Here is a 27,721-nt window from a genome sequence, read left to right as displayed (position 1 = left end):
ACTCCGTTGTAATTGATTGAGGATGTCTTTTTGGTTTGGCCAGGTCTGGAACAGAAAGGCTATTTATTTCTGTGATTTTTGTCATCAAACCTGTCCTTGCATCTTGGAAATGCTGGGAAAGTGCCAGCAAAGGAAGGCTTCCTTGTCCTCCAGTCGGTCATGCTCACAGACCTGGCAGCACCACCTGCAGAGGTCAGGGTGTAGCTGGATTTTCTTTGCCTTTGGCATCAGCGCTGCAGGCAGTCGCTGCCTTGGCTGCGTCACGCTTTCATGCCTACTCTTGGGTGTTTGGTAAGTCTCCTAATGAGCTCAGAGGCAGACCATTCTGCTCAGAAAAATCCCTCTGCCTCGATGCCCTTGCACTTCAGTCTACAAATTAGCTTTTCTTAGCTAGTGTCAGGACTGAATTCCCTATCTACACATTCACTCCCTCATTAATTTGTTTGCAGGAGCAACATTTTTTTCTTTTTTTTTTTTTTAAATCCTAATTTCAGAGAGTGTGAAAGATTGTATTCCTTGTTAAGGATTGCTTTAAGGATGCTGATAAACTGGTCCCCTGCTGACACAGGAGTGTAAAATTGAACAGTCAAAGACAAACACGCATTTGGCTGGAAAAAAAGGCTTTGCTCTGAACAGTATGAACAGCACAGCCACTGAAATGCTCTTCGGTGATGTGAAATTATGCACCTGATCCTGTAAGCAAGTGGCCAAAGCTTTAACTCACAATTTTCATTCCTTTGGGTTTGTATTCTTCATGCATGATGTATATTCTTTGCAATGGATTGTCAAGTTTGTGGGTTATAATAAAACACTAGAGAACTATTTCCTGTTTTGATTGCCTCTTAACACTTTTTGCTAAGCAGTGAACTTTTTTTTTTTGTTAAATTGTAAATGATGCGTTGCAAAAAAAAACTTTCCACAGATCTGGAAATGACAAATCCTTGATGAAGCTTCCCTGTAGGGGATGTTCCCCTGCCATCAGATCAAGAGCCTGATCTGTCTCCAACATGAAAAGGGAAAGAAAGCTGTTACTCCAAGTCACTGGACACGTAACACCAGAAGCAGACACATACCAGGTAGGGGCAGATCTTCTATCAAGTATTGCAGGATAAGGCCTCTAGTAATTTATCACCCATTTTCTGTGTTGCTCACTCTTCTGTTACTGAATTCCTTCTGGCAATGATTTCCATACTCCTGCCATCACCTATTTTCTTTGCCACTGCTGAAAATAGGTACTCGTGTTGCCTTTGGCTTACGCGTGGTGTCTGTGATTGTATTATAACGGGTCTGAAAGACACTGCTGGGTTGCTGTACACTACGAACAGAAACATTAGCCTCTGATTTAAATGGTTTACAGAGGGGTAGTATGATTCAACTTTTGAGTAAATCAGTCAGCTTTATCTCTGAGGGTTAGACAACTATTTCTTTGCAAAACAATATTTTATTAAAAAGACTTATAAACAGTAAGAAAGAAACCCCAATTTTACACTGAATGAAAAATCCAAAATAAACTCCTAGAGACGTGCCTCAGGTCTTTGCTGTCTGTACAAGAAATTCCATTGGTTGGTAATCCTACGTACACGTTTCTCTAAAGATGGCTGAAAGTACAAAAAAGCATCATGCATATGTCTATGCAGAGTAGCTACACAGCTGGACAGACCTAACAATACACACAAAAAATCTGTACATCAGTGATTACAAAAGCCATGCTTTGTGTAGCACCAAGGGGAGAATTATGTGGAGAAAAAAAATTCACTGGCAAATGCAAGCCCTGCAATTCTCAATCAGGGGCACGATTGGCCAATTTCTGCTTGCAGTTTCATCTCTTCTTTTCTCAAGGGAAAATTGTCAATAAGTGCAAAGAGCTCGGCTGGCGTTGCTGGGAAAGGATAGCGTTCCTTGTCCATTCCGTGCTTGTCCATCACCACGATGTTGAAATTATAATGGGGGATCCTCAGCAGCAACCTGCAAAATAAGGAAGTCATTTTGTGAAAGCCCATCACGTGCCTCGGCACTTCAGACAGCAATAAATGGCAGAGCCAGGCTGCTGGCTCCAGGCAGAGGACTCTGGGGATGGTCAGAGGGGATACACAGGGTCTGCTTTGTCTCAGCTGTAAGAATGGAGTCAGGCAGTGAGCAGGTGTCTGCCTGTGCTGCAAGGCTGTACCTCTGCAGTAAGGGAGGGTCAGAGTAACTGCACTCAGCGCTGTTTTCTTCTCAGACGTCTGGTTTGGCAGTATGGCACATGCCCTACCTATTGCTCTCACAAGAGAAGAAAAAAGACAAAGCAAAGTACAGTACTATATACATTGCCTAAAGAAAAAACGTTGTGATGGAGCTCAAGAGTTACAGGTAGGCTATTCTTTTTTTTTTTTTTGCTGCCAGGCAGTATAAAACAAACAAACAAAAAACAATGAGAAAGAGCAGAGCAAAATTACTGGAGTCAGTTCTCATTGCTTCCTAATAGTAACTACCTACCTGGTGGCAACTCCAATTTAGCAGAAAAAAAAAAGCCACCACTAATCAGGGCAGAGTCCTTTCCTTTGGAGTGGTGAAATGGGTCATTCAAGCTCCGCTGGAGGTGCAACAGTAAGAAAAGTATATCCTTGATGCTCATTTAATCTCGTCCTCGAAGGAGTTATGAATTATAAGATCCTCAGACATGCATACAGTCAACATCACTGGTGTGGGGAAAATAAATTCAGGCATCTGTGATGGAATGGGGTCAGGACAGGAAAGCTGCCGTGAAGAGGAGGGTCTCTTGGGAGCTGGATTTCAGAAAGGTTTGAAGCATAAAAATTGACCTTCTTCTGCCTTCCAATGGGTTCAAGTACTCTAGTTGTTGTTTTGTTATGGTGAGAGAGCTTGGCTATTGATTTCAAACTAAAACAATGTTGGAGCTAATTTATGGTGATAGGTGAGATAAGGCAGAGGAGGAATGCGGTTTCTTAATGAAAATGTTTACCCACTGCAACTCCAAATGCCAACCCCTCCGAGTTTGCTCAAGTTTTAACTAGGGTGCCTGTGACTGGTTAGTTGACAGAGTACTAACTCTGGACAGCATCTCTATTCAAGATGTTTCAGGGAGTGTTTCATTTTGATTTAAGTGCCTTCTAGAACTGGAATACTAACTCACACCGTGGTAGCAACAGAGTCTAGGAAAAAAATCAAATGGAAAGCTAACTTCCACTGAGTGCAGGACAGGTTTTATAGCATCCCAATTTCTGAAATTGAAGGCTGAGGGTGGGGAGTGGGGTGGCAGGCAGCAGGAGGACTCAGGGAACAGGGTTATTACCAGAGTATATTTTCTACAAAGCCACAAGAAAACCACTTCAACTTTAGTAAATGCACTTTTTTCTTTTTTTTTTTTTTTTGAAGTAAAAAGCAGCTCTTTGTGTTCCCTCTTTCTTTTTATAGGGAACAAATGCTTTTATTTCTTTTTTCAATCCAAAAACACTCTCAGACCTGTCAGCAGCCTGAGAGAAGAACACATTTTTATTGTTCCAAATTAAAATTTACACCATTCTCTTAGGCATATCACAGAAGATGCTGCCTAAAATGCTCCTGGACTTCTTTCCCAAGTAACAACTTCTTTCCCTGCCAAACAGGCCTTTGCTTTTGGCTCTTGTAGTCCTCCTAACCCTAGGCAGTGCTGGCACTTGAAGTTTCCCTTTCAAGTAAAAACCAAACCCCTGCTTGTCCAAAACTAAGTCAAAACAGTTTAGACTTCAGTAAAACTGTTGAATGTCAGTCAGGCTGGGGAGGCTGAGCTCAGTTACCCTTTGAAATACTGCCCATATCATATCTACATGTGGGGCTTCAAAAAACAACCACTGCTTCTCCTCTGGCCTGGCCGCAGCCACGATGAGCTGGTGGCGACGTTTGGGGCTGCGCTGGCAGCTGCTCCGAGGCTGTTCTTGCAAAGTGATTGCAGGCCGGCAGGACTGCAGCAGGCCAGCTCCAGCACAAATACAAACACGAAGTGTTTTCAGTGACTCAGACCCATAAAGACATGAGGGGATGCACAGAGAGCTCACCTAAATCCAGTGCCATTTGGTTTGAGCGAAGAAGCAAGGGAGGCACAGCACTTGAAAGAGTCAGCCCCTTTAAATACGAAGCACACTGAAGCCTATGCTCTTAATTTCATAAATCCCAAACGCCTATGAATTTTCAGCAGCTATTTCACAGTTAATAGAGAGGGAACTAATGCTGAAACTTACTCATGACCATCTACCTACCTTCCCGTGTTGAGCTAAGTACACTACAGTATAATACACCTATTTAGATAATACGATGCAGGAAATTAAAAGCAATACGTTATACATGCTACAGTGCACACACAACAGTAGCCAAACCTCACTTTACCTGAGTTGCAGTGCAAGTGATGGGGGCAGCAGCTTTACCCCTATTCTTCCTATCTGTGCGGGGAAGACACCAACCAATTCAACAACGGTAACATGTCGGAGGTCTAGACCACACTGTGCTGGCTGCAAGGGTTAGAAGAAGAGAGAGAGATGTTAGAGAGAACATTGGGTTGTTGTTCATAACTGGTCTGATCTTGTGAGATGGTTTAAATTGAAATGAATGTGCTTTGAAGTGTCTCTCATTCCCACTGCAAAGAACTACAGCCTCACAACTCCAAGGGCAGTTAAACGATGGATTCTTAGCTACTCTGGGAACACCACCACACAGGGACCACCTAGGAGAAATGTATACTTGTGTTGTAATGACATGAAAAGATGCCAGCGTATCAGTGTATTAAGCTTTGTGCCAGTAATCTCATTTGGTAATCAAAGCAAAGTATGTGAAACGGAAGGCAACTGCAGAAAGTCATTTTTTTTCATGCCGACTTGTTTGACCAAGCAGTGGGAAAAGTAATACGGCCATTAAAATAGTATTTTAAACTACCTCATTTCAATCAATATATTGAATTTTCTTGCCCAAGTAATCTACTGTGGGAAAAGAAAAGCTTTTCATTTTGTTTCTAACACACCTGTGACGGAAGCCAGCAGTTAAAAACATTATCACGTTCGTAACACAATAACTATTCTTTCTGGATGTTGTTCCACTTGTGGGAAAAGAAACAATGTGCTAGCATTTGCCACTGTGAAAGAACACAGGACTGGCTGCTTCCCCAGGACACAGATACATTTTTGAGGTACACCCCTTAGCCTAGCAAGAACCCAACAAGAGAGAAAAAAATAACATAAGGACCATTACCAGGTGTTTTGTTTTTTTTTTTTTTTTTCCTTTTTTGGAACAAAATACCACAGTGGTATCTCCACTCCGGGTGATTTCTATGCTGAGCCTCTGGTCCTTTGTCTGTTGATACACAAGTTATTTCTATTTTATTTCTATCTGTTTCTTCACATTTTTCATACTGTAGTTACAAAGCCTGTAAGCCTGGTTTGCATGAAGTGTAGCCACTGAAGTGCTGGATGTTTTGTTTTTTGTTTTTTTTTTTTTCCTAACTCCTCTAGGAACTGAGTTAGGGAGTGCTTATTAGAGCACAAGTTTAATATTAAATTAATCTTGGGAGGGTGGAAGAGGGCCAGAACTGCCCAGGATTGAGTAACTGGTCAGTCAGAGGCAGTACAATCCAGAACAGAGCCAAATTAGAAACTGGGGAGATGTTTAAAGTAAAACAAACATTAAAAGGATTAATCCACCACCACTTCAGCTAGATCCTCTGCTGGCTGCAGTGCAGCATCTGAAGTTTACAGATTTATACCAACAGTAGAGCTTGTTCTCCTGTGTCTTTAAAGAGAAAAAGTGGTTGCTACAACCCCCTGCAACCCACCCTGAACTGTGCTTTACCTGCAGCATTCCCAACTGCATCCTGTAGAAGAAGTTGGCTGCAGTAGGAGTTGAAATAATTAGCAGCCTTCGCTTCTCATAAAATTGATCCAGAAGCGCAGCTGCAGTCCTCACATTCACATTAATATTCATGGCTAGAATTAAATTTAAAACAAAAGTTATAGAGCATAACTGAAAAGAGATCTAGTTCTAAAAGGACAAACAACTGTTAGGTACCAGAAGCACAGCAACAAGAGAATAATATAAAGAGGATACAAGTGAAAGACTGGCCTCATAGAAGCCAACAATTTTATCTTAAGCTGTACTCTGGCTTACAAGGTGGATCGACTCCAGTATGTAAAGTTTTGTACAAAGCTCTGGGCTGAAACACACTGCCAGTTCTAAGGCACCATCGTTACCTCCTAGGACAGAACAGCCAAAGGTAGCCGATGTTTCAGGTGTAAATACAAATTGGCAGGAAGACAAAGATGCTGAGTTTCTTGTCTCTAGGGCATTAGAGTTTGTAGCTGTATTCCACCCCAGGTCCCCTTCCCAAACTCACTCTTCTGTGAGAACCAGTGCTCCGGTAGCCCTTCCGGTAAAGTGCTGAAATACTCACTTACGTGCACAGGTTGGCTCCACTCCCGACCACCCCAGATTGTACTGGCACACTCTAGCCGGGCTTCCTTGCAGCTCGTAGCCACCAATGCAGGAGAACTCGCACGTAGCACCGTAGTTATTTCCATCACCTGAACACTTGATGTAGCCATTATCCGGGACGTTTAATTTCACACAGCGCCTCACTTTAGGCAAGAAAGAGGTGAAAAAAATGAAAGACAAGGCATGAATCAGCTCGCTACTCAGGTAGCAGGGCCAATGGAATACCAGGATGGAAGATGTTTTTTTATTTGCTACCTCTATTGTTAAAGGATGTAAAGACAAAAAACAAACAAGCAAGCAAACAAAAAAACCAACCCCCTTCTTAAATCATATGTAAATTAAAATGATGCAGATGGGTGTGTGTGTGTGTAGATGTGACTGTGGTATAAGGTGACCAAAGGTCACGGTGCACAAAGAGATCCCTTCTCCATGGATTTGACTCCAGATTGCAACACCTGGTGAAAGAGAAACCCTTCTTGACAGATGTGAGGCATAGCTGAAAAAAATCCCTCAGTTATTTTTTTCAGCAGCCCACGGGCTCAACGTTATGGAGCAGGACTGATCAGCAGAGCCCTTCCGCAACTTGCGGAGCGCCTGGTGCCCACTCTGCTACAAGCCTGGGTCCCCAGGGAGCCAGCAGGAGCAGGATGGTGCACTCAGTTACAGAGTCAACATCAGCTTTATATACACATATTTATGCGGACAAATATAGAGCTGAGGATGTTTCTAAAACTGCCTCCTAAGCCAGAAGCAAATCAGTGCCTGTATTTATAGTGTAAAACATCAATCTTACCTCTGACTTTAACGAGAAATTTGCAAGTGCCTTTGTTTTCAGCTCTGTCATATACGGTATATTGGATTTTGTGGTCGCCTTCTGGAAAATGTGACCCTGGTGGCAGGCCTTTCAAAATAACACTAAAACAGGAGATAAAATGGGACAAACATTCATAAATTCACCAGTATTGTCCTACTGCCAAAGCTGTAGAAGCCTAAAAAGAGTGAAGTCTGGTGCATGCTGAGCTTGTCTGGCTGTGCTACATGACTGAAGACTGAGAGCAAGCACAGGAAGAAACTGCAAAGCAGAGACCAGGGCAGTCAAACATGCAGGTCCCGTTCTTAACAAAAGGGACCTGTCCTGCTGACAAGAAGGGAGCAGAGCAGTCAAGGAGTGCTTGTTTCCTAAAAGACAATTCATAGCATAGCCAACCATCATGTAATGCCCAAGAAATTTTGGTTAAGCTTAACCAGTCCACTAATATACTTTTAAAAGATTTAACTTGCCTCCTGAAAGAAGCATATATATATATATATATATATATATATATATATACACACTATACTGCTACCCTTACAATAAGCTAGATAGATGGATATAAATCCTGTATGATACAGGTGGGCAAATCAGAGACAGTGGCACCATCGCATATGCACCTTTGCTCTTCTGGAAAGTAGAACTACGAAACCATAAAGATGAACAGGATTTCTGAAGAAACTGTTAAGTTTAAATGAAATATTTATAGCTACCTAAGTTTCAAATGAGAAGCATTACTTTAAAGGTAACCGAAGAACTCTTTAACAGCAGTTAGAGACTTCTGACAGCCAGCACTGCTTCAGGAAGAAGCTTAGAAATGATCACAAATATTGTGACACAATATTTTTTTTAAAGACAGTCAAAATTGTCTTTCCCTACCTCCAATGCAGTATTCTCTTTCCATTGTTTTGTGTAAAAGAACTTGTCGACTATGAGAAGAGACCCATAAAGAAGCTCTGGAAAAATTCGCAGGTGCAATCAAAATGCTACTGTTATTTAATCCATCAGCTCTGAAATAACCACACTAATTTGCTACCATTCTACATGCCAGGTCCTGGGGGATTCACCTCCAAGCTGTCAGTTTTTTTCTTTTTCAGTTAAAGCAATTCTTTACAGGTCATTGATACACGACACCTATAAATAAGCATCTTTAATGAGTGAAGAGGAAAGAGTCCTGGCCACCCTCATGAGCTGAATTACTAACCAAGGATCCTAGGAATAAAAAAAGAGAAAATACAGACATCAGAGATTTCCACCTACTCTGTCAAAATCCCATCGGCGGTGTCCCTTCCCTCCGGGGTGTCCCAGAAGACTCTGGCCGTCAGCTTGTTGGGCTCTGCGGTTTTCTCCTTCACGCTCGGGCACTGGATTCTCGGAGGCTCTGTATCTGTTGAAATAAACCTCAGAGAAATGGGCACCTGTGCGTCTGTTCTAGCAACTCACGTTCTTCACAGCTTCCTGCCGTTGGTGTAACCTGGGGCCGCGTTCAGGTGGCCTCCTCAGCACCAGAGCTGATCCAACCAAGGCAGGCGGAGCCAAAGTACCTCTCATAACTTTCCCTATATAGTCACCATTTAAAACATACTGCCAAAAAATTACGTGCCTTTAGCTTTGAACTCTAAGGAAGGATGCCTGAGATTGTACCCAAGGAGCACGGACCTTCTGTTTACCTGCTCTGTCTGTTGTACATCTGTGCAGTGTTTGTTGGGATTACCTATGTCTGTACAGCGCCGAACATAAACCTGTCTCTGCATGTTAACTTTGCACATTGCCGTGAACTTGTTGGTTATTTTTTCCTGCAGCAATGGCAAAAGAGAAGCAGCAGAAGATTGATAAAATCATCATTATTTTGCTGAGAATTGCTGCTGCATTTGATTTTCTCAAGTAATTCTTGTAATAATGCCTTAAAGGTAATACAAAGCAAAATGTAGAGCTCGAGTGAAAGTTTGATTAAGTGCTACCAGAATGCTGCGACTATCATTCAGCAGAAAGAGACCAGTGGTGATGATAAGAGACGCTGATGTGCAGGATAAAGGTGATGCACAGCTACTTGTCTTTCCTTGTCAATACAGCTAGCAGAGGAGAAATTCACAGGTGAACCAAGTCCAAATACCATCACAAGCATCGAAACATCTACTTTAAATAACTTAGTCTCTTTTTTTTTCTTTTTACCATCTCTTGGGTTATGCCCAAAATGAAGTCTAAATCCATGGAGTCACACACCAGGCTTTGCAAATAAGCAGTGACACGGGATTGCTCTTCACCTGCAAATAGAAGACAGTCCCTAAAATGCTGCTGATATTTAAAGGGTGGCAGGCCTTGGTTTTTCATTTGCATGGCAGACACAAATTACAAACTGGCTGTCTTTCAAAAAAGGAAATTAAACGAGAAAAGGTTTAGGCATTTATAAAGCATCAAATATATAAGATGATTTTATAGACCCTCATATTCTAAAGCAACACAGTGTTTCCTACCAGTATAATGAGGACAAGTGCAACCCTGCTATGGTATTCCAGGAACTCAGGACCCCAAAAAATTCGCTTCTCCCTACTTCCAGGAGGCACTGGCAAGTAAGTGTCATACTAAAGTTATTCAGAAAACATGGGGAATATTACAAACTGCCTTACGGAAAGAAAAACTGTTTTGTTCTTTTTTCTTTTTAATAAACAATGAAATATATATCTCCCTATAGTACTGGTATGATAACTGTTCATTTCTTTCTAGATCCTACTAGAAATTGGAGCTAGCAAGAGTAGGTTCACACTACACAGAGTACAGCAAAAATAGAGTCCTCTGAACAGCTTTTGAAGTTTCCTGTACTTTACACTAACGCACTTTACTAAAGATACATAACACACTTATTTTTTTCTTTATGCTTCTTTTAACTTATGCACTCGGTGAGGGCACGCACAGATCCTGCTGTAGGATGAGTCAGCAGGATTTCCAAGCTTCCACTCCAGCTGCAGGGAGCACTTTGTCTCCTTTCCTCATGTTTCTTTTTCACTCCCTTATTTTTAGAATATATTCCTGTTATGTGTGGAGACCTGCTCACACCGTAGCTGAGAGCTCTGCCCTCCTCTGCAAAACTGCACTGCTCTCAGTAACCCACAGCACAGATGAACTAGGCTGAAAACCAGCCAGATCTCACCACGTCTGCTTCTTGCCTGGTCAGTTTGCTGTGCTACAGCTCAGCACCCCGGTATTGACAGGATGAATTAAATAAATGTAAGGATGGAACAAAAGTCTGAGTGGTATTTACGGACCCAGCGCTTTAAGCACTTAATTCATTAGAAAGCTCATTGCATTATTTAACACGCAGAAGACTGGCTGGTACAACCCAGCTTGGACTTCCACATCACCAAGACAAGAAATACAGCTCCTGCGGGAACCAAATCACCAAGCAGCCAGGGCCCAGGCAGCCTTGTTAGCTGGACGTAAAAAATCCTGGAAAAGATATTTTCTTCGGTCATTTCCAATGTCTCTTAGCATTCAACAGGCACTGAACGAACCCCACCAGAAAGAATAATTCCACTTTGAAATGGACCGCGGGAATGCAGCTGTCTACCAAAGAGGCTCTTTATCTCAAGGGGCCTCTGGGATTGTTACACCAAGCAGCTCCAGCTCTCAGGTCCTTTTTCGCACGCCCTCCTGCAGCGTGAGCACTTTGGCCACAGCTTGGCAGAGGGAAGACAGGGCAGAAAAAGAAATCATTTAAATGCAGAGGTGGTGACCACAGAACATGCAGGCAAACGCACAGGTGACAAAACCGAAACACAACCCCCCAAATCTTCAATGCAAATGTGCGACGTGAGTGAGGTGCCCACCTGGAGGTTAGAAAATTAAGCTGATTCCAAAACAAACCCCAGCGGAGGTAAGATTGCTGACTGCTGGGGAGGTTTTTAGAAGAGGGAAAAAAGATCCTGGAAGCGGTGGCTTGTCACAGACTCTCACTTAGCACGTAATTCCTGGCCAGAGCTGGAGCCAGGACACTGCAAGGTGCTCCGGCCCCCCACGGCTGTTCTTACGCTGTTACTGCAGCATCACTGCTGAAAGACCGATGACACATCAGAGCCATTTATTTAAGCTGTTTGGCAGAGCTGTGTAGTCAATGGGTGAATCTTGCCTGCAAAGTTGACAGCATAGGCAGGGAAAAGGAGTTTTCTTAAAAAAATTCGGAGCTGTTCAGCCACTGCTCTTACATTCTTGTCAGATACCACTTTTCTTGGCTCCTCAGCAGCAGCAACTGGTACCCCGTCCCATGCTTGGCAGCGGTGTTGCAGAAATGGCAGCATTAAAGCAGAGGAATATTCAGTGGAGGAGTATTCAATTTTAAAGCAGCCTTTTGAACTTCGAGGAGCAAAAATGCTAAGTTTTTTAATAGCTTTTGGATTTACTCTGTTTTACATACTTCTGGGAGTGGCCCTTACTGCCTCGCTTGCAGTTGCTTGTGAGCTTGGGGTGAGGAGAGGTCTTACCAGGAAAGAAGGAGAGGGGATGGTATTGAATGGCCAATGCTTACTGAAGAGTCCGTGTGGGGTAGGTAAACAGCCTGCTGCTACATAAAAACCCTGTCATTACTGCTTGCTGATGATGTTAACGACGGCTGGAAGTTAATTCAAAACATTATTCTGCGTCAAAAGCATGAAGAGTTTAAGAGACTCAAAAACATGAAAGGGTGAATGAAAAACATTGTTCTGCTCTCCCCACCCCCTCCACAAGGCACTGCTCTGTATTTCAAAACATCCATTATCAGAGCCTGTATAATTAATGACTCAGAGTGCAGAGCTTGTTTCAGGCATGTGGCTGGAAGCTGTTCATTTACTACCTATCGATAGGATCTTCCGATCTTCCGAGGAGGTGACAAAAGGATGACTTAGCACGGTGCAAGGCATTTACCACAGCACCTCTTAGACAATCTGCAGGAAAATGAAACCTTCAAGGAAGGAAAAAAGGTGACATTTTTCAATCTTCTGGAGGAAAATACCTGTTTCAATCTATGTTACAGTGCATTATGCATACAATATTCAAGTGAGCATTGGCATTTTTAGCTAACTGATAACCGAACTGGCTATACATTGAGCTTTTATAGTTGAAATTATTTCAGCATCATGAAGGACATCCTTCTCCTTACAGGAGCGACAGGAGACAGGCTCCTTTTTTAGGACAGAATACTGTAGGAATTCTATAAGGACTTCCATAAGTGACTGTTAAAACATACCTAACTTTCTTGGAAAAAATAATATTTCCCATTTTAACGAATACCTGTTTCAGCAATGATACTAGCCTGATCCCTTTCCTACATGGGTTTTCAATATTGCACTGTGAACCCCAAGTGCTTATGGGCAAAAATGCTAAGCAGTGCAACTAGAGTATGAAAGGGTAGAGGAGAGCCCCATGTTTTCAAGAGGATTATAAATTCGGGTCTGGAGTAATTATCCATACTGATGGTAATACCTGTGGTGTCCCCAGGTCTCTTCCCTACCTGTTCCCAGTGACATGAACTTTACCAGCCCGTGGCTGTGATCATGCGAAACATCCCCACTGTGCACAGTGCAACTAATTGCTCATATGTCTAGAGTAACAAATAAATAAATAATAAAAAGCCCCTTGCCTTTGCGTTTCATTGCTCCCCTCACCTTAATTTTAATCCTCAGCTGAAAACAAGGAAGAGCCTTTGCTCAGCCAGTTCTCTTCTGGTCCATGGGAAGCTTTGGCCCAGTTCACTGACGGTGTCTTTGTACTACTGAATTACAGTAAGGGATGTGTGTTGAATCACAAACCGCATTATGCTGTTATGGTCATGTCTGGTCAGAAAAAAAGTCCCCTTCCTACCTGTCAACAGGCCAAAAATAATCTTCAACAGTTTGCTAAGTGCTTAACTTGCTAAGTGCAAGAACTGTGTGCACACAAGGTTTGAAGGGGTCCTCTCCATACCTCTGTGTGGTATTGTCAGAACTTAAATAATGGTCTTACTTTTACTGGGTTACTCGCGACTTGCAATCGTATCCTGTATAACAACCAACCTGCATTTCTGGAACAAAAAAGAAGTGTAAGTGCTATCCCTAGCTTCTCTTTTTTGATCAAACTATTTGCCTACCCCCTACTCTGCAAGACAGCATCCTCTGTAATAAGCACCCTGTTGCTGCAAGCAGATGAGGTTCTGAAAGTGCCAGGAAATACAGAGAAACAACATTTTATCATTCCCAAACCTAAAAGGGTTTGTTTTTCTTCCTCTGCACACACCACTGCAAAGGACACAGCTTGTTTTTGTAAATAAAAACAAGAGATACCACAAACAGGTTGGATCTAAGCAGCAGGATCATTTATACATTTGTACAACAGCAAGTAACAGGAAAACTAAATAAAATTCTATGAATGGAAAGCCACAGTGGAGAGACTCCAAAGATATCTACTAACCTAGACTGAGCCACAGGCACTCTGAGGAAAACCAAATTATCATACACAAAAAAACCTGAGCATAAATATCCTGCCATCCATGAGCTTAAATTACTGGTAGCCAATTCAGATGGCCATAAAGTGCTTTCTTTTGTGGGTAGCTGCTGACCCTTTAATCAGAGACTTCCCAGAAACAAGAACACCAGCTGGGACCTCACTATCTGCTGAAATCTCATTAGTAAGAAGAAAAGTTAAATCTCAACATTTGTTTCTCTCTGTTTTGATGTATGGATATAAAAACAGTTATTCCAGCCAGGGTTCCAAGGAGACTGCTGACTACCTAATGCAAATTGCTGGCGTAACTCACGTGAACTTGGCTGAAACTCAGCCTAGCTCACTGCAGCCACGCTGATGACTATAATCCACCCATACTCACCAGGAATTGCTGGAGGCCTTGATAGCAAAACCCGAATGCAACAAGGGAGGTCAGAAAAAGGGTTTAGTTTCCAACTTGTTTTTATCATTAAATTATAGGCAGCATGACAGACAGACAGCATGGCAGCACAGAGACCTTGCTAGAAAAGCAGCAAGGTAATTACAACCTAGAAAAAGAGTCACCCGTGAGATCAGGGAGGGTTGTTGTAAGTGTTGTAAAGCACAGACCACTGATAGTAGCCTCATCTCTGGCGGTGTTTAAGGAAAGGTTGGACATGGTGCTTAGGGACATGGTTTAGTGGGTGACGTTGGTGGTAGGGGGATGGTTGGACCAGATGATCTTGGAGGGCTTTTCCAACCCTAATGATTCTACGATCTTTATTAAAGTGGTAATGCCTGGAGCTGACAGCGCGTGCACTAGAAAGATGGCCACTTGTGACTGAGTACTAAGGAACAGAAAGCATACTGTATCCCTTGGAAAACTGTTCCCTGTTTCCAAAAAGGACAGCTGCTTTTCTTCCCCCAGGAACCAGAGACAAGCACATTTTGGAATTCATTTGCAGGACCCAAGCAGCAGCAGCTCCAGAGAGCCCTCAAGATGCAGACAGAGCATCCTACTCACCCACGCAGGAAGCTGGCCGGCCGCTCCAGACTTTGTTGTCCATGCACGTCACTATGCGGTCGCCTTTCAGCTGGTATCCCGGCGAGCAGTAGTACTCGCACCTCGAGCCGAAGTAGGCGCCATCCAGACACTTGAAGCCCCCGTTGGTTGGCATGGAGAGGGTGGGGCAGCGCTTCTCTGCAAAACAGGAAACACGGATTTATGGAAATCCCACTTTTTAGAGTAGTGTCACTCAGCTACTGTCTTCTCAGAAAATGTTTTACTGCAAGAGCCCACTCAGACATCTGATACAAATAGCGTCAGCTTACAAAACCCACGATGGATGACATTTTAAAGAAGTTTTATGGCTCTTGTCATAAAACTCTCCCTACAAATCAACATCCCACACTCATAAAAATCCCACACTCATTATCTTTGTCCTCTCACGATACTTATCATGCCGTGTACGCCTGCAACATCCTCAGATGACAAGCCAGTCTACGTAGCCAAATTGTTGATATCTATAATACAAATGACCATCAGCAGATGGCTGTTTCCTTTGAACACCTTAGCACTCGCAGGCTGCAGCTACACCGAGCCCCAAAACAAGCAGAGCCCAGTGGCTGCCCAGTCTGGGGAGCAGCCCACACGCACGGAGCCCAGCACTACTCACGCTTGCACAGCACCTTCCCGGACCACCGTTTGCTTGACTGACAAATGAGCTGCTGAGGGCCGTGCAGTTCGTAGCCTTTTTGACAACGAATGTCGCATCTTGTCCCCAGCACGTTCTTGTAATATTCCCCTTGAGGTGTCCTGCAGTTTGCATAACCATGTTTCACCTTAATGGGAGAGCACCATGGTGTTTCTAGCACAGAGAATTAAAAACAAAAACAAAACAAAAAAAAAAACAACACACACAATACTTCACAAAATGTAAAAGGGCAGACACAAATATAAATTTATTCAAGGTCACAGAGAAGAAACAGAAAAAATATCTTATTTAAAAAGACCCCTATCCTCAACAGTGGAGAAGTAACAGTGCTCACACAGCAGAAGGTCAGGCCTTCAAAGCCTGGCAGCTCTTTTTTATTACAAACATTAAAGATCATAGCCAATATACTGGGGGGGTAGGAGGGGGAAATCTGGTTGTTTGGTTTTTTTTGTCCATGGAATAAGTGTGCCACCATGTGGACAGAGCGATGACAGACAGAGCTTTTTTTCCCCCCTCTTGCGTTTAAATGGATGCATCTAACTTCTCTTTGGTAACAAATTTTTGCAAGTTTAATTTGCAAGTTAGCACCCAGACTTAAAGCTGAACTGAAAAGTGGGCAAGTACAACACCTTCCTTACAGTTCTCAGCAGGTCTCTGGTGCCACACTGAAACATTCAAACACTCTGTATCACCAACAAAACAGCCTTCTACCAGCAAATGCGTACAGTATCACTGCCATGGTTAAATCTGAAGGCAACTGTCTGCTCCAGCAGACTACCTGAGGAGGTCTTGAGAAAGATCTAACCTTAATTTAACTGTTTTTGGCAGTCATTTGAAGCTTCCCCGTGCAATGTGTGCATTCAAGCACAACGCATATATTTGACAGCACAAAACCTGCACTTCCTCCTGTCAAATCCTTCAGAGGGTGTCTGTTCCTTTATGAGCATACACTTTGCACGCACATAGGAAAAGGAACCCAAGCTGCAGAAACCTAAATCGTGCTCTAAATCCAGTTCTCACAAGTCCAGTCTTCATGTGTTGCACTCCTCACCTCAAAGATGGGTAGGGGGCCACCTTCCCTAATAACATGGACCCACGGCCTGGAGTAGGAGAACCACTTACTAGTTGCTCCTGGACGCAGGACAGTGACGTGGATCATGGAATCACAGAGTGGTTTGGGTTGGAAGGGACCTTAAAGATCATGGGCAGGGACACCTCCCACCAGACCAGGTTGCCCAAGGCCTCATCCAGCCTGGCCTTTAACACCTTCAGGGACGGGGCATCCACAGCTTCTCTGGGCAGCCTGTGCCAGGGCCTCACCATCCTTACTGTGAAGAATTTCTTTCTACTATCTAATCTAAATCTACCCTCTTTCACAGTTTAAAGCCATTCCCCCTTCTCCTATCACACTTCCTGACCAAGAGTCCTTCCGCAGCTTTCCTGTAGGCCCCCTTTAGCTCCTGGATTGCTGCTGTAAGGTGTCCCCAGAGCCTTCTCTTCTCCAGGCTGAACAAGCCCAGCTCCTTCAGCCTGCGGATGCATCTGCCAAGTCAGAGGAAAGCTGGAATTTTGCTGGGACTTCATGGATAATGCTTCTGCCAAATTTGTGGGAGAAAGGGAAACCCAAATGCCTATAAAATTATTTTTTTAATAATTAGTCATCACTTTAAAGTAGTCACGATGTAGATACCATCTTCTTGTGAGTACTTAACACCATACCGATGGGTGCAGTATCAGATAGATCTCTGCTTCACAGAAAAAGCTTCAAAATCTGTGTTGAGCTTTGACAACAGCGTGCACTAAGAAAGCACTGCTTCTTCTGCACTGGGCAGCTTTTCAGCAGGAGTTTCCTATACAAGCAGTGACTAAGCCTGCCCCTTCTCAGCTCCAAGATCTGAGAAGGACATGTCTACAGGGATGGAGGGACTGCAAGGCGAGAGAGAGAGACGACAGGGCCTGAAATCCTGCGTGACACTGTGTGACATGTGGGACATAGTAACAAAACTTTCAAGGTCCTAGAGAAGTCTGACAGAGAGACGGGAAAAGAGAAAACAAACAAACAAAAAGCCCTAGACAAAGAGTTTCAGCTTTCATCCTTACTAAGTCATAGGAGACATTTAAAAATAACTTCTGGAAAAAAAGCAATGCTTTGGCAGATTTTTACTTCTAACTCTTAATTCTTGTAGTAGTTATGTACATTTTTCTACATGATTGGGATCAGTTTTGCATACAAAAGCAAAGCTCAACACAGGCTGTTACAGTTTATATTCAGGGTAGGATGTCTCTAGGCCATATTTGCTCCTTTCCCACGGACACTGGATTTACAGCCCACGTTTTGCTGTGTTGGTTGCAAAGAAGCAGTAAGAGCACCTGAGGACTAAAATCAGAGACTCGTTATCAGGGTTTTGACTAGTCCAAGAGCTCTAGGCCATTTGGTTTCTGAAGAAGTCTTACTGCACTGTGGTGTGCTTCTTTTTGAATTTCACCAATACATCTGAAAACTCCTGACAAAGACACATACATGGCATTATTTGCGTCGCCACCAAACGTGCCATAACTGAGGCAGGGGGAAATCAGCAGAGGAGCCCAACGGCAGGCTGGGGCAGCGTGCAGCTCAGCTGTTTGGCCCAGCCACACAACCATCCCATCTCTTTTTTTCTTCCCCACCTATCCTCCTGTTTCCTGAAAGTACTGAATGCCAAATACATACTACTTACCTCACAATATTGAAAAAGTAGTTTGGTGGAGGGTGGGTTTGTTTTAGAAGAATACCAAAATAAATAAATACCAAAATAAATAAATAAATAAATAACAGAAAAAAATAAACAAAATTATCAACTGACTGAGGCACTGGCACAGGCTGCCCAGAGAAGCCGTGGATGCCCCATCCCTGGAGGTGTTCAAGGCCAGGCTGGATGGGGCCTTGGGCAACCTGGTCTGGTGGGGGGTGTCCCTGCCCATGGCAGGGGGTTGAGATTAGATGATCTTTAAGGTCCCTTCCTACCCAAACCACTCTGATTCTATGATTCAGGCCTGTTAAAGGGTTGTATCATCATGGCTCTCTCACAGTGCTTGCTGTGAACCAAATGAAAACTGGGAGAGCCCACGAGGAGCACAAGCTATCAAGAACTAACAGTGAGCTACTGCTCAAGTCATGAGCAACAGCAGTGCCCATCTCTGCAGCCTCCTCAGCTGCCGACCCCACTGCTGTGGGCGCAGTCTCAGACCTGAGGGCAGGCCTCGCGCGTTGGATTCACAGAGGCAGCCTCTGCCTCCTCCATCTGCTGCAGAAATCTTCCTCCTCCTCCCGAGCTAACTACACCTTTTGTATAATCACCCCTTCAGTGGGCTGACTAACCCTTCCCCCCAGATTTCAATCCCTTCTGTCCCACTTTCTTTTCTCATGCCCTGGACGTCAGTGAGAATAAGGGCCTAAGCCTGAAGCCTGTAGGAGAATGCCACTGACTGAAGGGGCACAACTGGGGTAATGCACAGTGTGCCAGGCTGGGCTAGCTAGGCATTTTTTTGTCTAATCAGCTCTAATTATTTATGCCTAAGGTTTTCTGCATACATAAACTGCAAATGAGCATGACCGATTTCCTTCACAAGGGGCGCTAAGACAAACACACTGTGCAATACGATCGGCAGGCCAGTCAGTAAGGCAAAGCAGCTGCTCCAGGTACTGCAAACATGCCAGAGTTTTTCTCAGAATTTTTGTGGCTTTACAAACATGCTTGCCTTGAGTAAACAACTACACATATTTAAAAAAAAAATGGCTAACAGCTAACAAATGCACAAACTGAATGCTGAAGAAGAGAAAAAGAACAACTTGCTGTGGTATCGTGGCACCTATGGTGGTCTACAGAGAGAAAGAGGGCAAGGCTCCTAGGGAGAGGTAGTACTTTTACTGGACCAAATGATACTGTTAGAAATAAAAAACAAAAACAGACATGCTTTCGGATGCAGATAACTGGAAGAGCTTAGGAGGAACATCTGTTTGATCTAAAATATTATTATGCTTACTCTGAAACTGAAAGCGATTAGGAGAAAATGGGTGAGGCAGGGTTCATAAGGGGGCAAGGATCTGGGTTTGGACCAACTGATATCACTGAATAAAAACCAGCTAACTTGAAAAGCTTTATGTGCCTGAAAGCACATCAAACAACACTACAAAGTTTCAGATCAAAGCCTGTTTATTTTTAAGTGAAGGCACATACTGTTTTTCAAAGGCTAAGCAGCTACGTGTAGTATTTCTGGAATATTAAGGCTGGATAAGGGCTGGAGAGGTCACATCTATTCCCTGCCTCAAGACAAGATCAGCCCTGTTCCTGGAAGCTTTGGCTGTAAGAGAGGCTCCAAGTTTCCTAGGCATTTCTTCTGGAGCTTCATGGGGGTTCTGTTCAAGCAAATGAAATTTGAGTTTTTAGGTACAAGTCCTATACAGTGTTTTTCTGTTTAATGGACAGTTCTCACCATTCCTTAGCGATACAATAGGCTGCATTATCATTTAGTAGTAAAACACTTCAAAGACTCAGCTCTCTCTGAAACCACTGGAAAAGAGACAGCAAGCAGAAATGGCCGAAGCCACAATGTTGCCTCTACAGCTGGGGCTACTGTTTGTTCACTACAGTGTTTGAGAAAACATGTTAGGATAACCAGGACCATTGGAGCCGCTGGCATTAGAGCAGTGATGAACACAGGAACTGCTGTGTTTGGGAAGCTTTTCCTCATAAAACGCGATCCAAGACAGCCATGCCAAGTGGCAGGAAGGAAAGCGTTTTTGAGAGCATCGTTTTTCCCAGCCCCCTCAGCCCTGTTTAAACATCAGTCTCAGTTTTCCTTCGTAATCAGCATGCAAAATGACCTGTTGTACTGGCCGGTACACCAGCCAGCAGAGCAGCAGGTTCACCAGGGAGGGAGGGAAAAGCTCTGTAAAAATGCTGCAAATACAGAAAGTCTCAGCAATGTTTCTCTGGAAAGCTGAGCAAGCTGAAAAACATCCAGATGGAAACAAAAGGGTTTGGTAGGAGGTCAGTTCCCTCCCATAAACTGCCATTTTTTTTGTTTGCACGTGCCTAATACGGACAAATCTGTGTGCTTGCTTGTGCACTGTTTAGTGTGCATGTGTGCAAAGAAAAAAACACAGCACTGCTCACGTATATTAACACAAGTTAAGCAATCTCATTTAGTTACTTGCTACTGGGAAGTTTTGTTGACCAAGCAATAGGCCATAACCAAAATGCTGGACTGCACATTCAAGGAGCTCCTCTGAACACAGCTACTTAGGCCATTTTTCCTCGCTTTGTCCTTCTCTACTCCCCTTCCCCCCGTTACCAACTTAAATAAGTATGCTAATGAAGAGCGAGCCTTTTCTGCTCCATGCTTTATACTCTTAGATTCACATTGTCTGATCTTCAACATTTGGCAGTAGAGCTTCCAAGCTTGGGGTAGTTTTTAATATCTGTGTGAATGAGTCATTATGTTTCACTTACCCCAGTGACATTTTGGCTGACATTAATATAATCCATTTTGGATCACCGTACAAAAGGAATTTATACAGAATCCGCATTTTAACTACTTGCCTGCCCTGGCATGAATTGGCATTGATTTATCTTCATGATCTCTGGGATTCTTTTTCTAAGGGTCCACAGAGGGTTACATGTTAAAAGGCAAAGAAAAATTAGTTTACACAAACAAAGCTTTAGAGAAATATGCATCTGTTTTAAGGCAAAATTTTACATGGAAGTATTTTACTGTGAGGAATGTAAGAACTTTATGAAACCAGCAATATAACCACAGTATAACTGCTGCTCAGAAATGTCTGAATAACGTTATGACTTACCTCTTCTTTAAGGCCCATTAATTCTCTGCGAAGTAGCACTAACATACAACACAACACCAACATCCAGTGTTCTCAAGTAATCAAAACAAGTACATTACAATTCTTGAATGTTCACAGATCAGTTTACTAAAAAGCAACAGCTGCCATTTAAAGTGATAAAAATACCAAGTTTCTTTATTGTTTGGGCTTCTGATGGATTTTGGCAGAGGAGAGCCATACTGAGATGGACTTTTTCAAGAAAATGGGCATAGCAAATAGAAGATTTACAACTAGTGGCATAAAGTTTCTCAATCTTGCTGAACAGCAAAATATTCTAGAATATGGAAGAAAACCTGAATTCACTTTATAAACATGCAAGCCTATTCACTCCTTCATCCAGCTACAGAATTTGTTTTACAACATACGTGTTCATTTGTTAAACACACTTCACTTAACATTTCAGGTAGCAAGTTTACCTGAAATGAAAACAATTCTATGGAAAAGTCATGAAAATCATGTTCTCTTGCATGTACTTCTATACGTTACCATCAATAGGCCCAGGTTTTTAGTCAGCTTATCATTGATGGTTTTGTTACGATGTATGAAGAAGAATGAAGAGAAGCTCTTCACAGATTTTCATGATCTTGCAGCCTGAACTACCAAGAGCCACAGCAGTGCAAAAGTTACTTATTCTGTGCATGAGTAGTGATCGAGACTTGGTCTAATTTCCGTTGTTAAAAAAAGGTAAAACATAAATCTTGATATCAAATCCATGGGAAAACAAAACAAAACAACAAAAAAACCCATGGAGTTGGATCTGCAAGATTTTATAATCCATGAAAAGAAAAAGGAAGCCCTCAGCAACCAGCTGATCCTCAATTAGCACATAAGCGAAGCATTCACCTTTATATCTATTGCGTGCATACACATCTTCATCATCTTCAAGGGGTGAATATCCCGATCCTACAACAGAAAAATAAAGAGAGAAAAACTACAGCAAGAAAGGAAATATAAATTAAGAATAAAAGAAAGCTTTGCCAAAAGACATGCAAGATTAGGATGCAATAATCTATGCAACGCCATTAGCATGGGCTTCTCCGAAGCTCAGATTCACAGCAGACCCAATTTATAGTGAATTTGGAAGGGGCAAATTGATTTGATAATCAAGTGAAATAATTGATTTGATAATCAAGTGAAATAAAAATCTCTCTCAGAGCTCCTAGAGCTATGTCGTGCAACGCCATGCTGCACAATTCAAGTCACAGCTCCTCTGCTTTGGAAAGCCCACCCGTCAAGAAGTTGATCTCTTGAGCAGAGGAGGCACAAGCGAAGGGCCACACCAAAGATTTCACTATAAAGTGGTTCCATAGTGTAAGTGGCCATCAGGCCATTGTTAACAGCCATCAGGCCAAACAGCAGAAGTAAAATGTGTGTAACTCAAGAACAACCCTCGTTTACAACCTGTGTGATCTTCACACCAAAACCAGAACACTGAGTTACGTTACCTGCAAACACAAGTTACACTCATATCAAAAACACAGTTTGCTATCAAGCAGTCTTCTGTGGTTGTTCAAAATAAATTGTACATTCCTGCACTTCTAAAGATCTGCACAACACCTATAAGATTTGTTATAACAACGGTAGAAACTGCTTTATAACAATCAGAAACCGTTCAGAGTGCAAACATTGAAGTAATTCATCAATAAATCACGGTGACCATCAATAAAGCCTTCAAAAGATTAAATTACATTTGTTTAAAATCAGAAGCACACCATCCAGTCTGAATTCTAGATAAACCTTCTCCAAGAAGAAGGGCTCACGCAGATTTCCCTTCTGCAATATCTTGCTAAAAATTTGGCATGCAACAGGCAGATGCTAAGGAGGCTCAGCATCACCCTACAGCATCTTTTCACACATGGTACCCCAAATTACAGCTGCAGAGATCTCTCACCACCTGTTGCTGAGGTCCAAGACCATGGTTTGTACGTAGTCCGCTGCTTAGAATAAGGCTAAATAAAACAATCCTCAGTAAGCTACTGATTTCATGTGCAAAGCACACCATTTTCTGCTGAAATCAAACCCATCAGACATAATGACTTGGATGATTTAGTATTAGGATGAAGGAGCTACCAAAGCAATGTTTGTCTCACCCACATGACTGTCAGCATCTATCAAGAGACTCCCCACCCAAGCAAACTGCCCCAAAACCAGTAACACTTTATTCATTACCCCACCAGCCCCTGGACAACTTAACTTTGTTCCTTTAGGATTTTTTGTACAGCCAATGCATCATTCCTGCATCACAGCATTTTTGACCTTGCTACCCTCTGTACGTGTTTCCATTTATGCCACTGTCTCTAAATTTCCAGCCTAGGCTGGAAGGAAGCACACGTTCTCCTCTGCCCCACCAGCCGGGCAAAGGCCTCTCCTCCCCGCACAACAGCACAAAGCAACTAGCAGGCTAAGCCAAGGAGCTAAAAGCCATGGCAAACCTAGCTTCCCTGATCTACTTCCTCACCATTTTATCCAAAACCCAGGGGAGAAACCCAGCCCATGTATCCGCAGCTGCTGCATGGGAGAAACTACAGTGCATCGGGTTCTTCTGCAACGGGACAGGTCCCTGCACAGCATCAACGCAGCACTGCTCACCAGGGCTTGGACCACCTGAAGAAGAGACTCTGCATCGCCCGTGACCCTTCCTGCTGCATTACTTGAACGTCAGGCACAAGTGCCCAGAATTCATGACCTTGGTGTTCAGCAGCACCTTCTGGGAGCTGCAGGGAAGAGAGGGACGCGTGCACCCCATTGCAGACCAAACCCTTGCACTGATACTACAGCTGTGCGAAACATTTAGGTTCCTGCATCGGAAAAAAAAAAAATAATCAAGAGCCATGCCTACAATAAAAGCAGTAAAAAAAAAAAATTCATCTGATTCAAAGCCTGATTCAAAGCTTACTGTAATCACTGGGGATCCCTCTGCCAGTTTTCAAAGGCTTTGAGTTCACTCCTTGTGGAGCTAACTTCCAGTTTCTCCCCTGAAACCTGGGGTTTTACGCAGCACAGACTTCCTATCGCTTGGGAGCTGTTTCTCTGGATTTTTTATTTTTTGTTGTCGCTGTCAAATTTTTGATGCCTAAACAGTGACATCTTAAAAACTCCTCAACATAAACCTTGCTGCATTTGAAGTCTGAGCGTGTAATATAAAAAAGCAAGCTGTGATCCCCGAGGGCTCCATGAAGACCTTCATATGTGAATGAGCACCTCTCTCAACGTCTATTATTCTGTCAGAAATTGGGATACTCTTAGCTAATTACTCAGTTTGAGAGTTAAAAGTGAAAACAGTGAGGTAACATTTTTTCTAATTGTCTGAATTTTCCTGTGCAGTGACTTTAGCATTTAAACATCAGCATAAGTTAGGGCTATGTGAGCTCTCACGTATTTATCTTTCCTTAGATAAGAAATAATTAAACGCTTTTGAAAGTCCTCTAATAAAAAATGGCCTTCGGAGGTGTTCCTACCCTTGCCCTAAAACGAGGCTCTGTTCTTCATGATTTGCTGCCATACGCTGTGGATGAAAACAAATAAAATGAACATATCCAGAAAGCTATCATTTGACATCTTCCATTTCCAGCACATTTTACAGCTGGAAGTGAGAAAGCAGTCAGGTTTCTTTTCTAACAAGCAACGTTTCATTACTGTTAATAATCACAGCAGGCCTGGGTTGGGGGAAGTGCCGAGAAGCTTTTCCTTGCTGTCCATTTGGAGGGGCCCACTCCCACTTTCCCTTGATGTCTTCTCACATCACCCATGGGAACTTTACATAAGCTCAAAATCAACTACCAAACCCTGTGAAGGTAAAGTACTCGTCTGAGTTCAAAGTGCTAAAATTATCACCATACAAACCCCAGGTGTTTCAAGGAAGGAGGACGAGCAACAAGCTGCTTGATAGACATCTCATATCACGGGATGTGTAGCAAAACCCTACAAAAACTGGCTGCAGATTTTGTTCAGGCAGATTAGAAGCAAGACCCACAAAATAACACTTCCATTTTATCATGAACCTCCCACGAGATTAACCTATGGAACTTGATCTGTTTATGTCAGGAAAAATGATTTCTTCATTCACAAAATAATTACTACATTTTTATGACCAGAGGTTATACAAGAAAGCTTTACCTTTTCTTATATTTTATTAGGGCATAGTATTTTAATGAAACTTCAGGCAAGCTACTAGAAAATGTGCAGTACTGTCTGTTATTGACCACTCAGTAGTCTGTGCTGAATTAGGAAATCCATGGATAAAACTGTAAAGCAGAGCAGGACAAGTGGTAACAGTAAGCATTTAAGCATGCTGATGGATGTAAAAATCCTTGTGTAACTGGAATTCATGAAAAGAAATACAATCTTTCTCCAAGTATTTACATTTAGTGCTCAAACTGGCAACCTAATGAGACGCTCAGACATACAGTAGTTACTCATTGCACTGAACGTGAACCAGAACATTTCAAGAGCAACGTTGCCTTTTTTGCGCTTGCCAAATCTCCTTCAAGTGTGCTACAGATGTCAGCTGTCAAGGCTTCACCAATTCTCCTCCAACAAAACTTTTAAGTATCTCCTTAAGTGGCCTCACCAGCCTCAGGGAGGCCGCTTGTTTGACCCTAAATCCACTCAAAATTGTTTGCGGACATTGACATTCGATGTCAGTCACCTGACAAAGTATTTTGTTGCTTTTGTACCACAGTCTAGACCCTGTGAAGGCAGCTTTCTGATGATGGCTCTTATTTCCGTGCTTACAGCCAGCCCAGCATTTGCTCTCCTGGCCTGGGACCTTGGTCCTCTGGAAAATAAATGGAGGGAAGCAGAGCATACAGCTGCACTTGTGAATTAGCACAGATTCCAGTGTCAGCTCCACAACTGCAAACAATACAAGAAGTATGAATTAAATACAGTCAGCCAAGCATGCATTGAGAAAAACACTTGCTATATTTCTTAGATGTGATCACCCTCCCCCTTCCCTATTGATAAGGCTGCAAAAGCTTTGAGATGGGAGTACCTAGACTGACAGCTAAGAACAACAGCCAAGTTGCCAGAGAAGGAAGACAAATGCTGTCAAACAGCAGAGGAAGTTTTAAGAAGATTCCTGCTGTTCCTCAGTTTTGCTCAACAACTTCTTAAGTACATTACTCCTCTGTGCAACACAGACCCCTAAGCGGATAGAAAGTTATTCCAGAAAACAAGATCCTAAATCTTAGGCACATCACTTCAGCCCATGAAAGGCAAAACCCCTCTAACGGGTAGGTAGCTTGCACAAAAACACCTTTCAGATATTACACAGTATTAATCCATAGCATGAAAACAAGCTTTTCATTCTGCCCTACCACCTCAAAGTTCTCCAGAACTGTAAGAGTTATCATGAATTGCTTAGCCATCTTGATCCTACAACAAACTTCACACCTTCTCAAGGCTAACAAGGCTAAGTGCCATGTCCTGCACTTGGGGCACAACAACCCCATACAATGCTAGATGCCGGGGGGAGAGTGGCTGGAAGCTGCCCAGCAGAAAGGGACCTAAGGGTATTGGTGGATAGCCAGCTGAACATGAGCCAGCAGTGTGCTCAGGTGGCCAAGAGGCCAACAGCACCCTGGCTTGTATCAGAAATCGTGTGGCCAGCAGGACCAGGGAAGAGATTGTCCCTCTGTACTTGGCTCAGGTGAGCCTCACTAGAATTTACACCTTGAATACTACATTCAGTTTTGGGCCCCTCACTACAAGAAGGACATTGAGGTGCTGGAGGGTGTCCGAAGAAGGACAACGAAGCTGGTGAAGGGTCTAGAGCACAAGTCTTATGAAGAGCACCTGAGGGAGCTGGGGTTGTTTAGGCTGGAGAAGAGAAGGCTCAGGGGATACCTCACTGTACCTTACAATTACCTCATAGTGAAGTGGAGATTGGGCTCTTCTCCAAAGCACCAAGTGATAAGATGAAGGGAAATGACCTCAACTTGCACCAGGGGACCTTTCGGTTGGATATTAGGAGGAATTTCTTTACTGAAAAGGTTCTGCAGCATTGGAACAGGCTGCCGAGGGAAGTGGTTGAGTCACCACCATCCCTGAGGGTCTTCAAGAAATGTGTCGATGTAGAACTTCATAGCATGGTTTAGCAGTGGACTTCAGTCCGTTTAAAGGTTGGACTGGATGATCTTAGAGGTCTTTTCCAACCTGAATGATTCTATGATTATCTAAGCTGAAGTCAGGCATTTACTCACTGGATCATTTAATTCTGACAAGCAGCAATCACAGAATCATAGAATGGCTTGGGTTAGAGGGGACCTTAACGATCATCTACTTCCAACCCCCTTGCCATAGGCAGAGATGCCTGCTACTAGATCAGGTTGCCCAAAGCCTTGAAAGCAAGGCGACGTTTAAAATAATCAAAACGCACAAAGAGAGAAAGCAATATCATTTTGGTTTCTTAAAAACAAAAACAAAAAA

General features: G+C 43.0%; 1 protein-coding gene across 2 annotated transcripts in view; it reads right to left on the bottom strand.

Annotated features, from left to right (window-relative positions):
• Positions 1-1,421: 1,421 nt before the first annotated feature.
• Positions 1,422-27,721, bottom strand: part of SRPX (sushi repeat containing protein X-linked) — a 46,467-nt gene continuing 20,167 nt past the window's right edge. Inside the window, exons 2-10 of one of the 2 annotated variants that reach the window (XM_040530691.1) lie at positions 22,136-22,195; positions 15,373-15,564; positions 14,721-14,897; positions 8,528-8,654; positions 7,250-7,371; positions 6,420-6,599; positions 5,818-5,951; positions 4,366-4,487; positions 1,422-1,965 (exon numbers count right to left, since the gene is read on the bottom strand). In XM_040530691.1, coding sequence (XP_040386625.1) covers positions 1,785-1,965; positions 4,366-4,487; positions 5,818-5,951; positions 6,420-6,599; positions 7,250-7,371; positions 8,528-8,654; positions 14,721-14,897; positions 15,373-15,564; positions 22,136-22,195 — 1,295 coding nt within the window. In that variant the 3' untranslated portion in view covers positions 1,422-1,784. The remainder of the gene's footprint in view (positions 1,966-4,365; positions 4,488-5,817; positions 5,952-6,419; positions 6,600-7,249; positions 7,372-8,527; positions 8,655-14,720; positions 14,898-15,372; positions 15,565-22,135; positions 22,196-27,721) is intronic. The other variant, XM_040530697.1, reaches the window with a different exon arrangement.

Source organism: Cygnus olor, chromosome 1, assembly GCF_009769625.2.
Source record: "Cygnus olor isolate bCygOlo1 chromosome 1, bCygOlo1.pri.v2, whole genome shotgun sequence".
In the NCBI taxonomy this organism is placed as follows: Eukaryota; Metazoa; Chordata; class Aves; order Anseriformes; family Anatidae; genus Cygnus; species Cygnus olor.
Note: the sequence above shows the minus strand (reverse complement) of the source record. Positions and strands in the feature narration are given on the sequence as shown.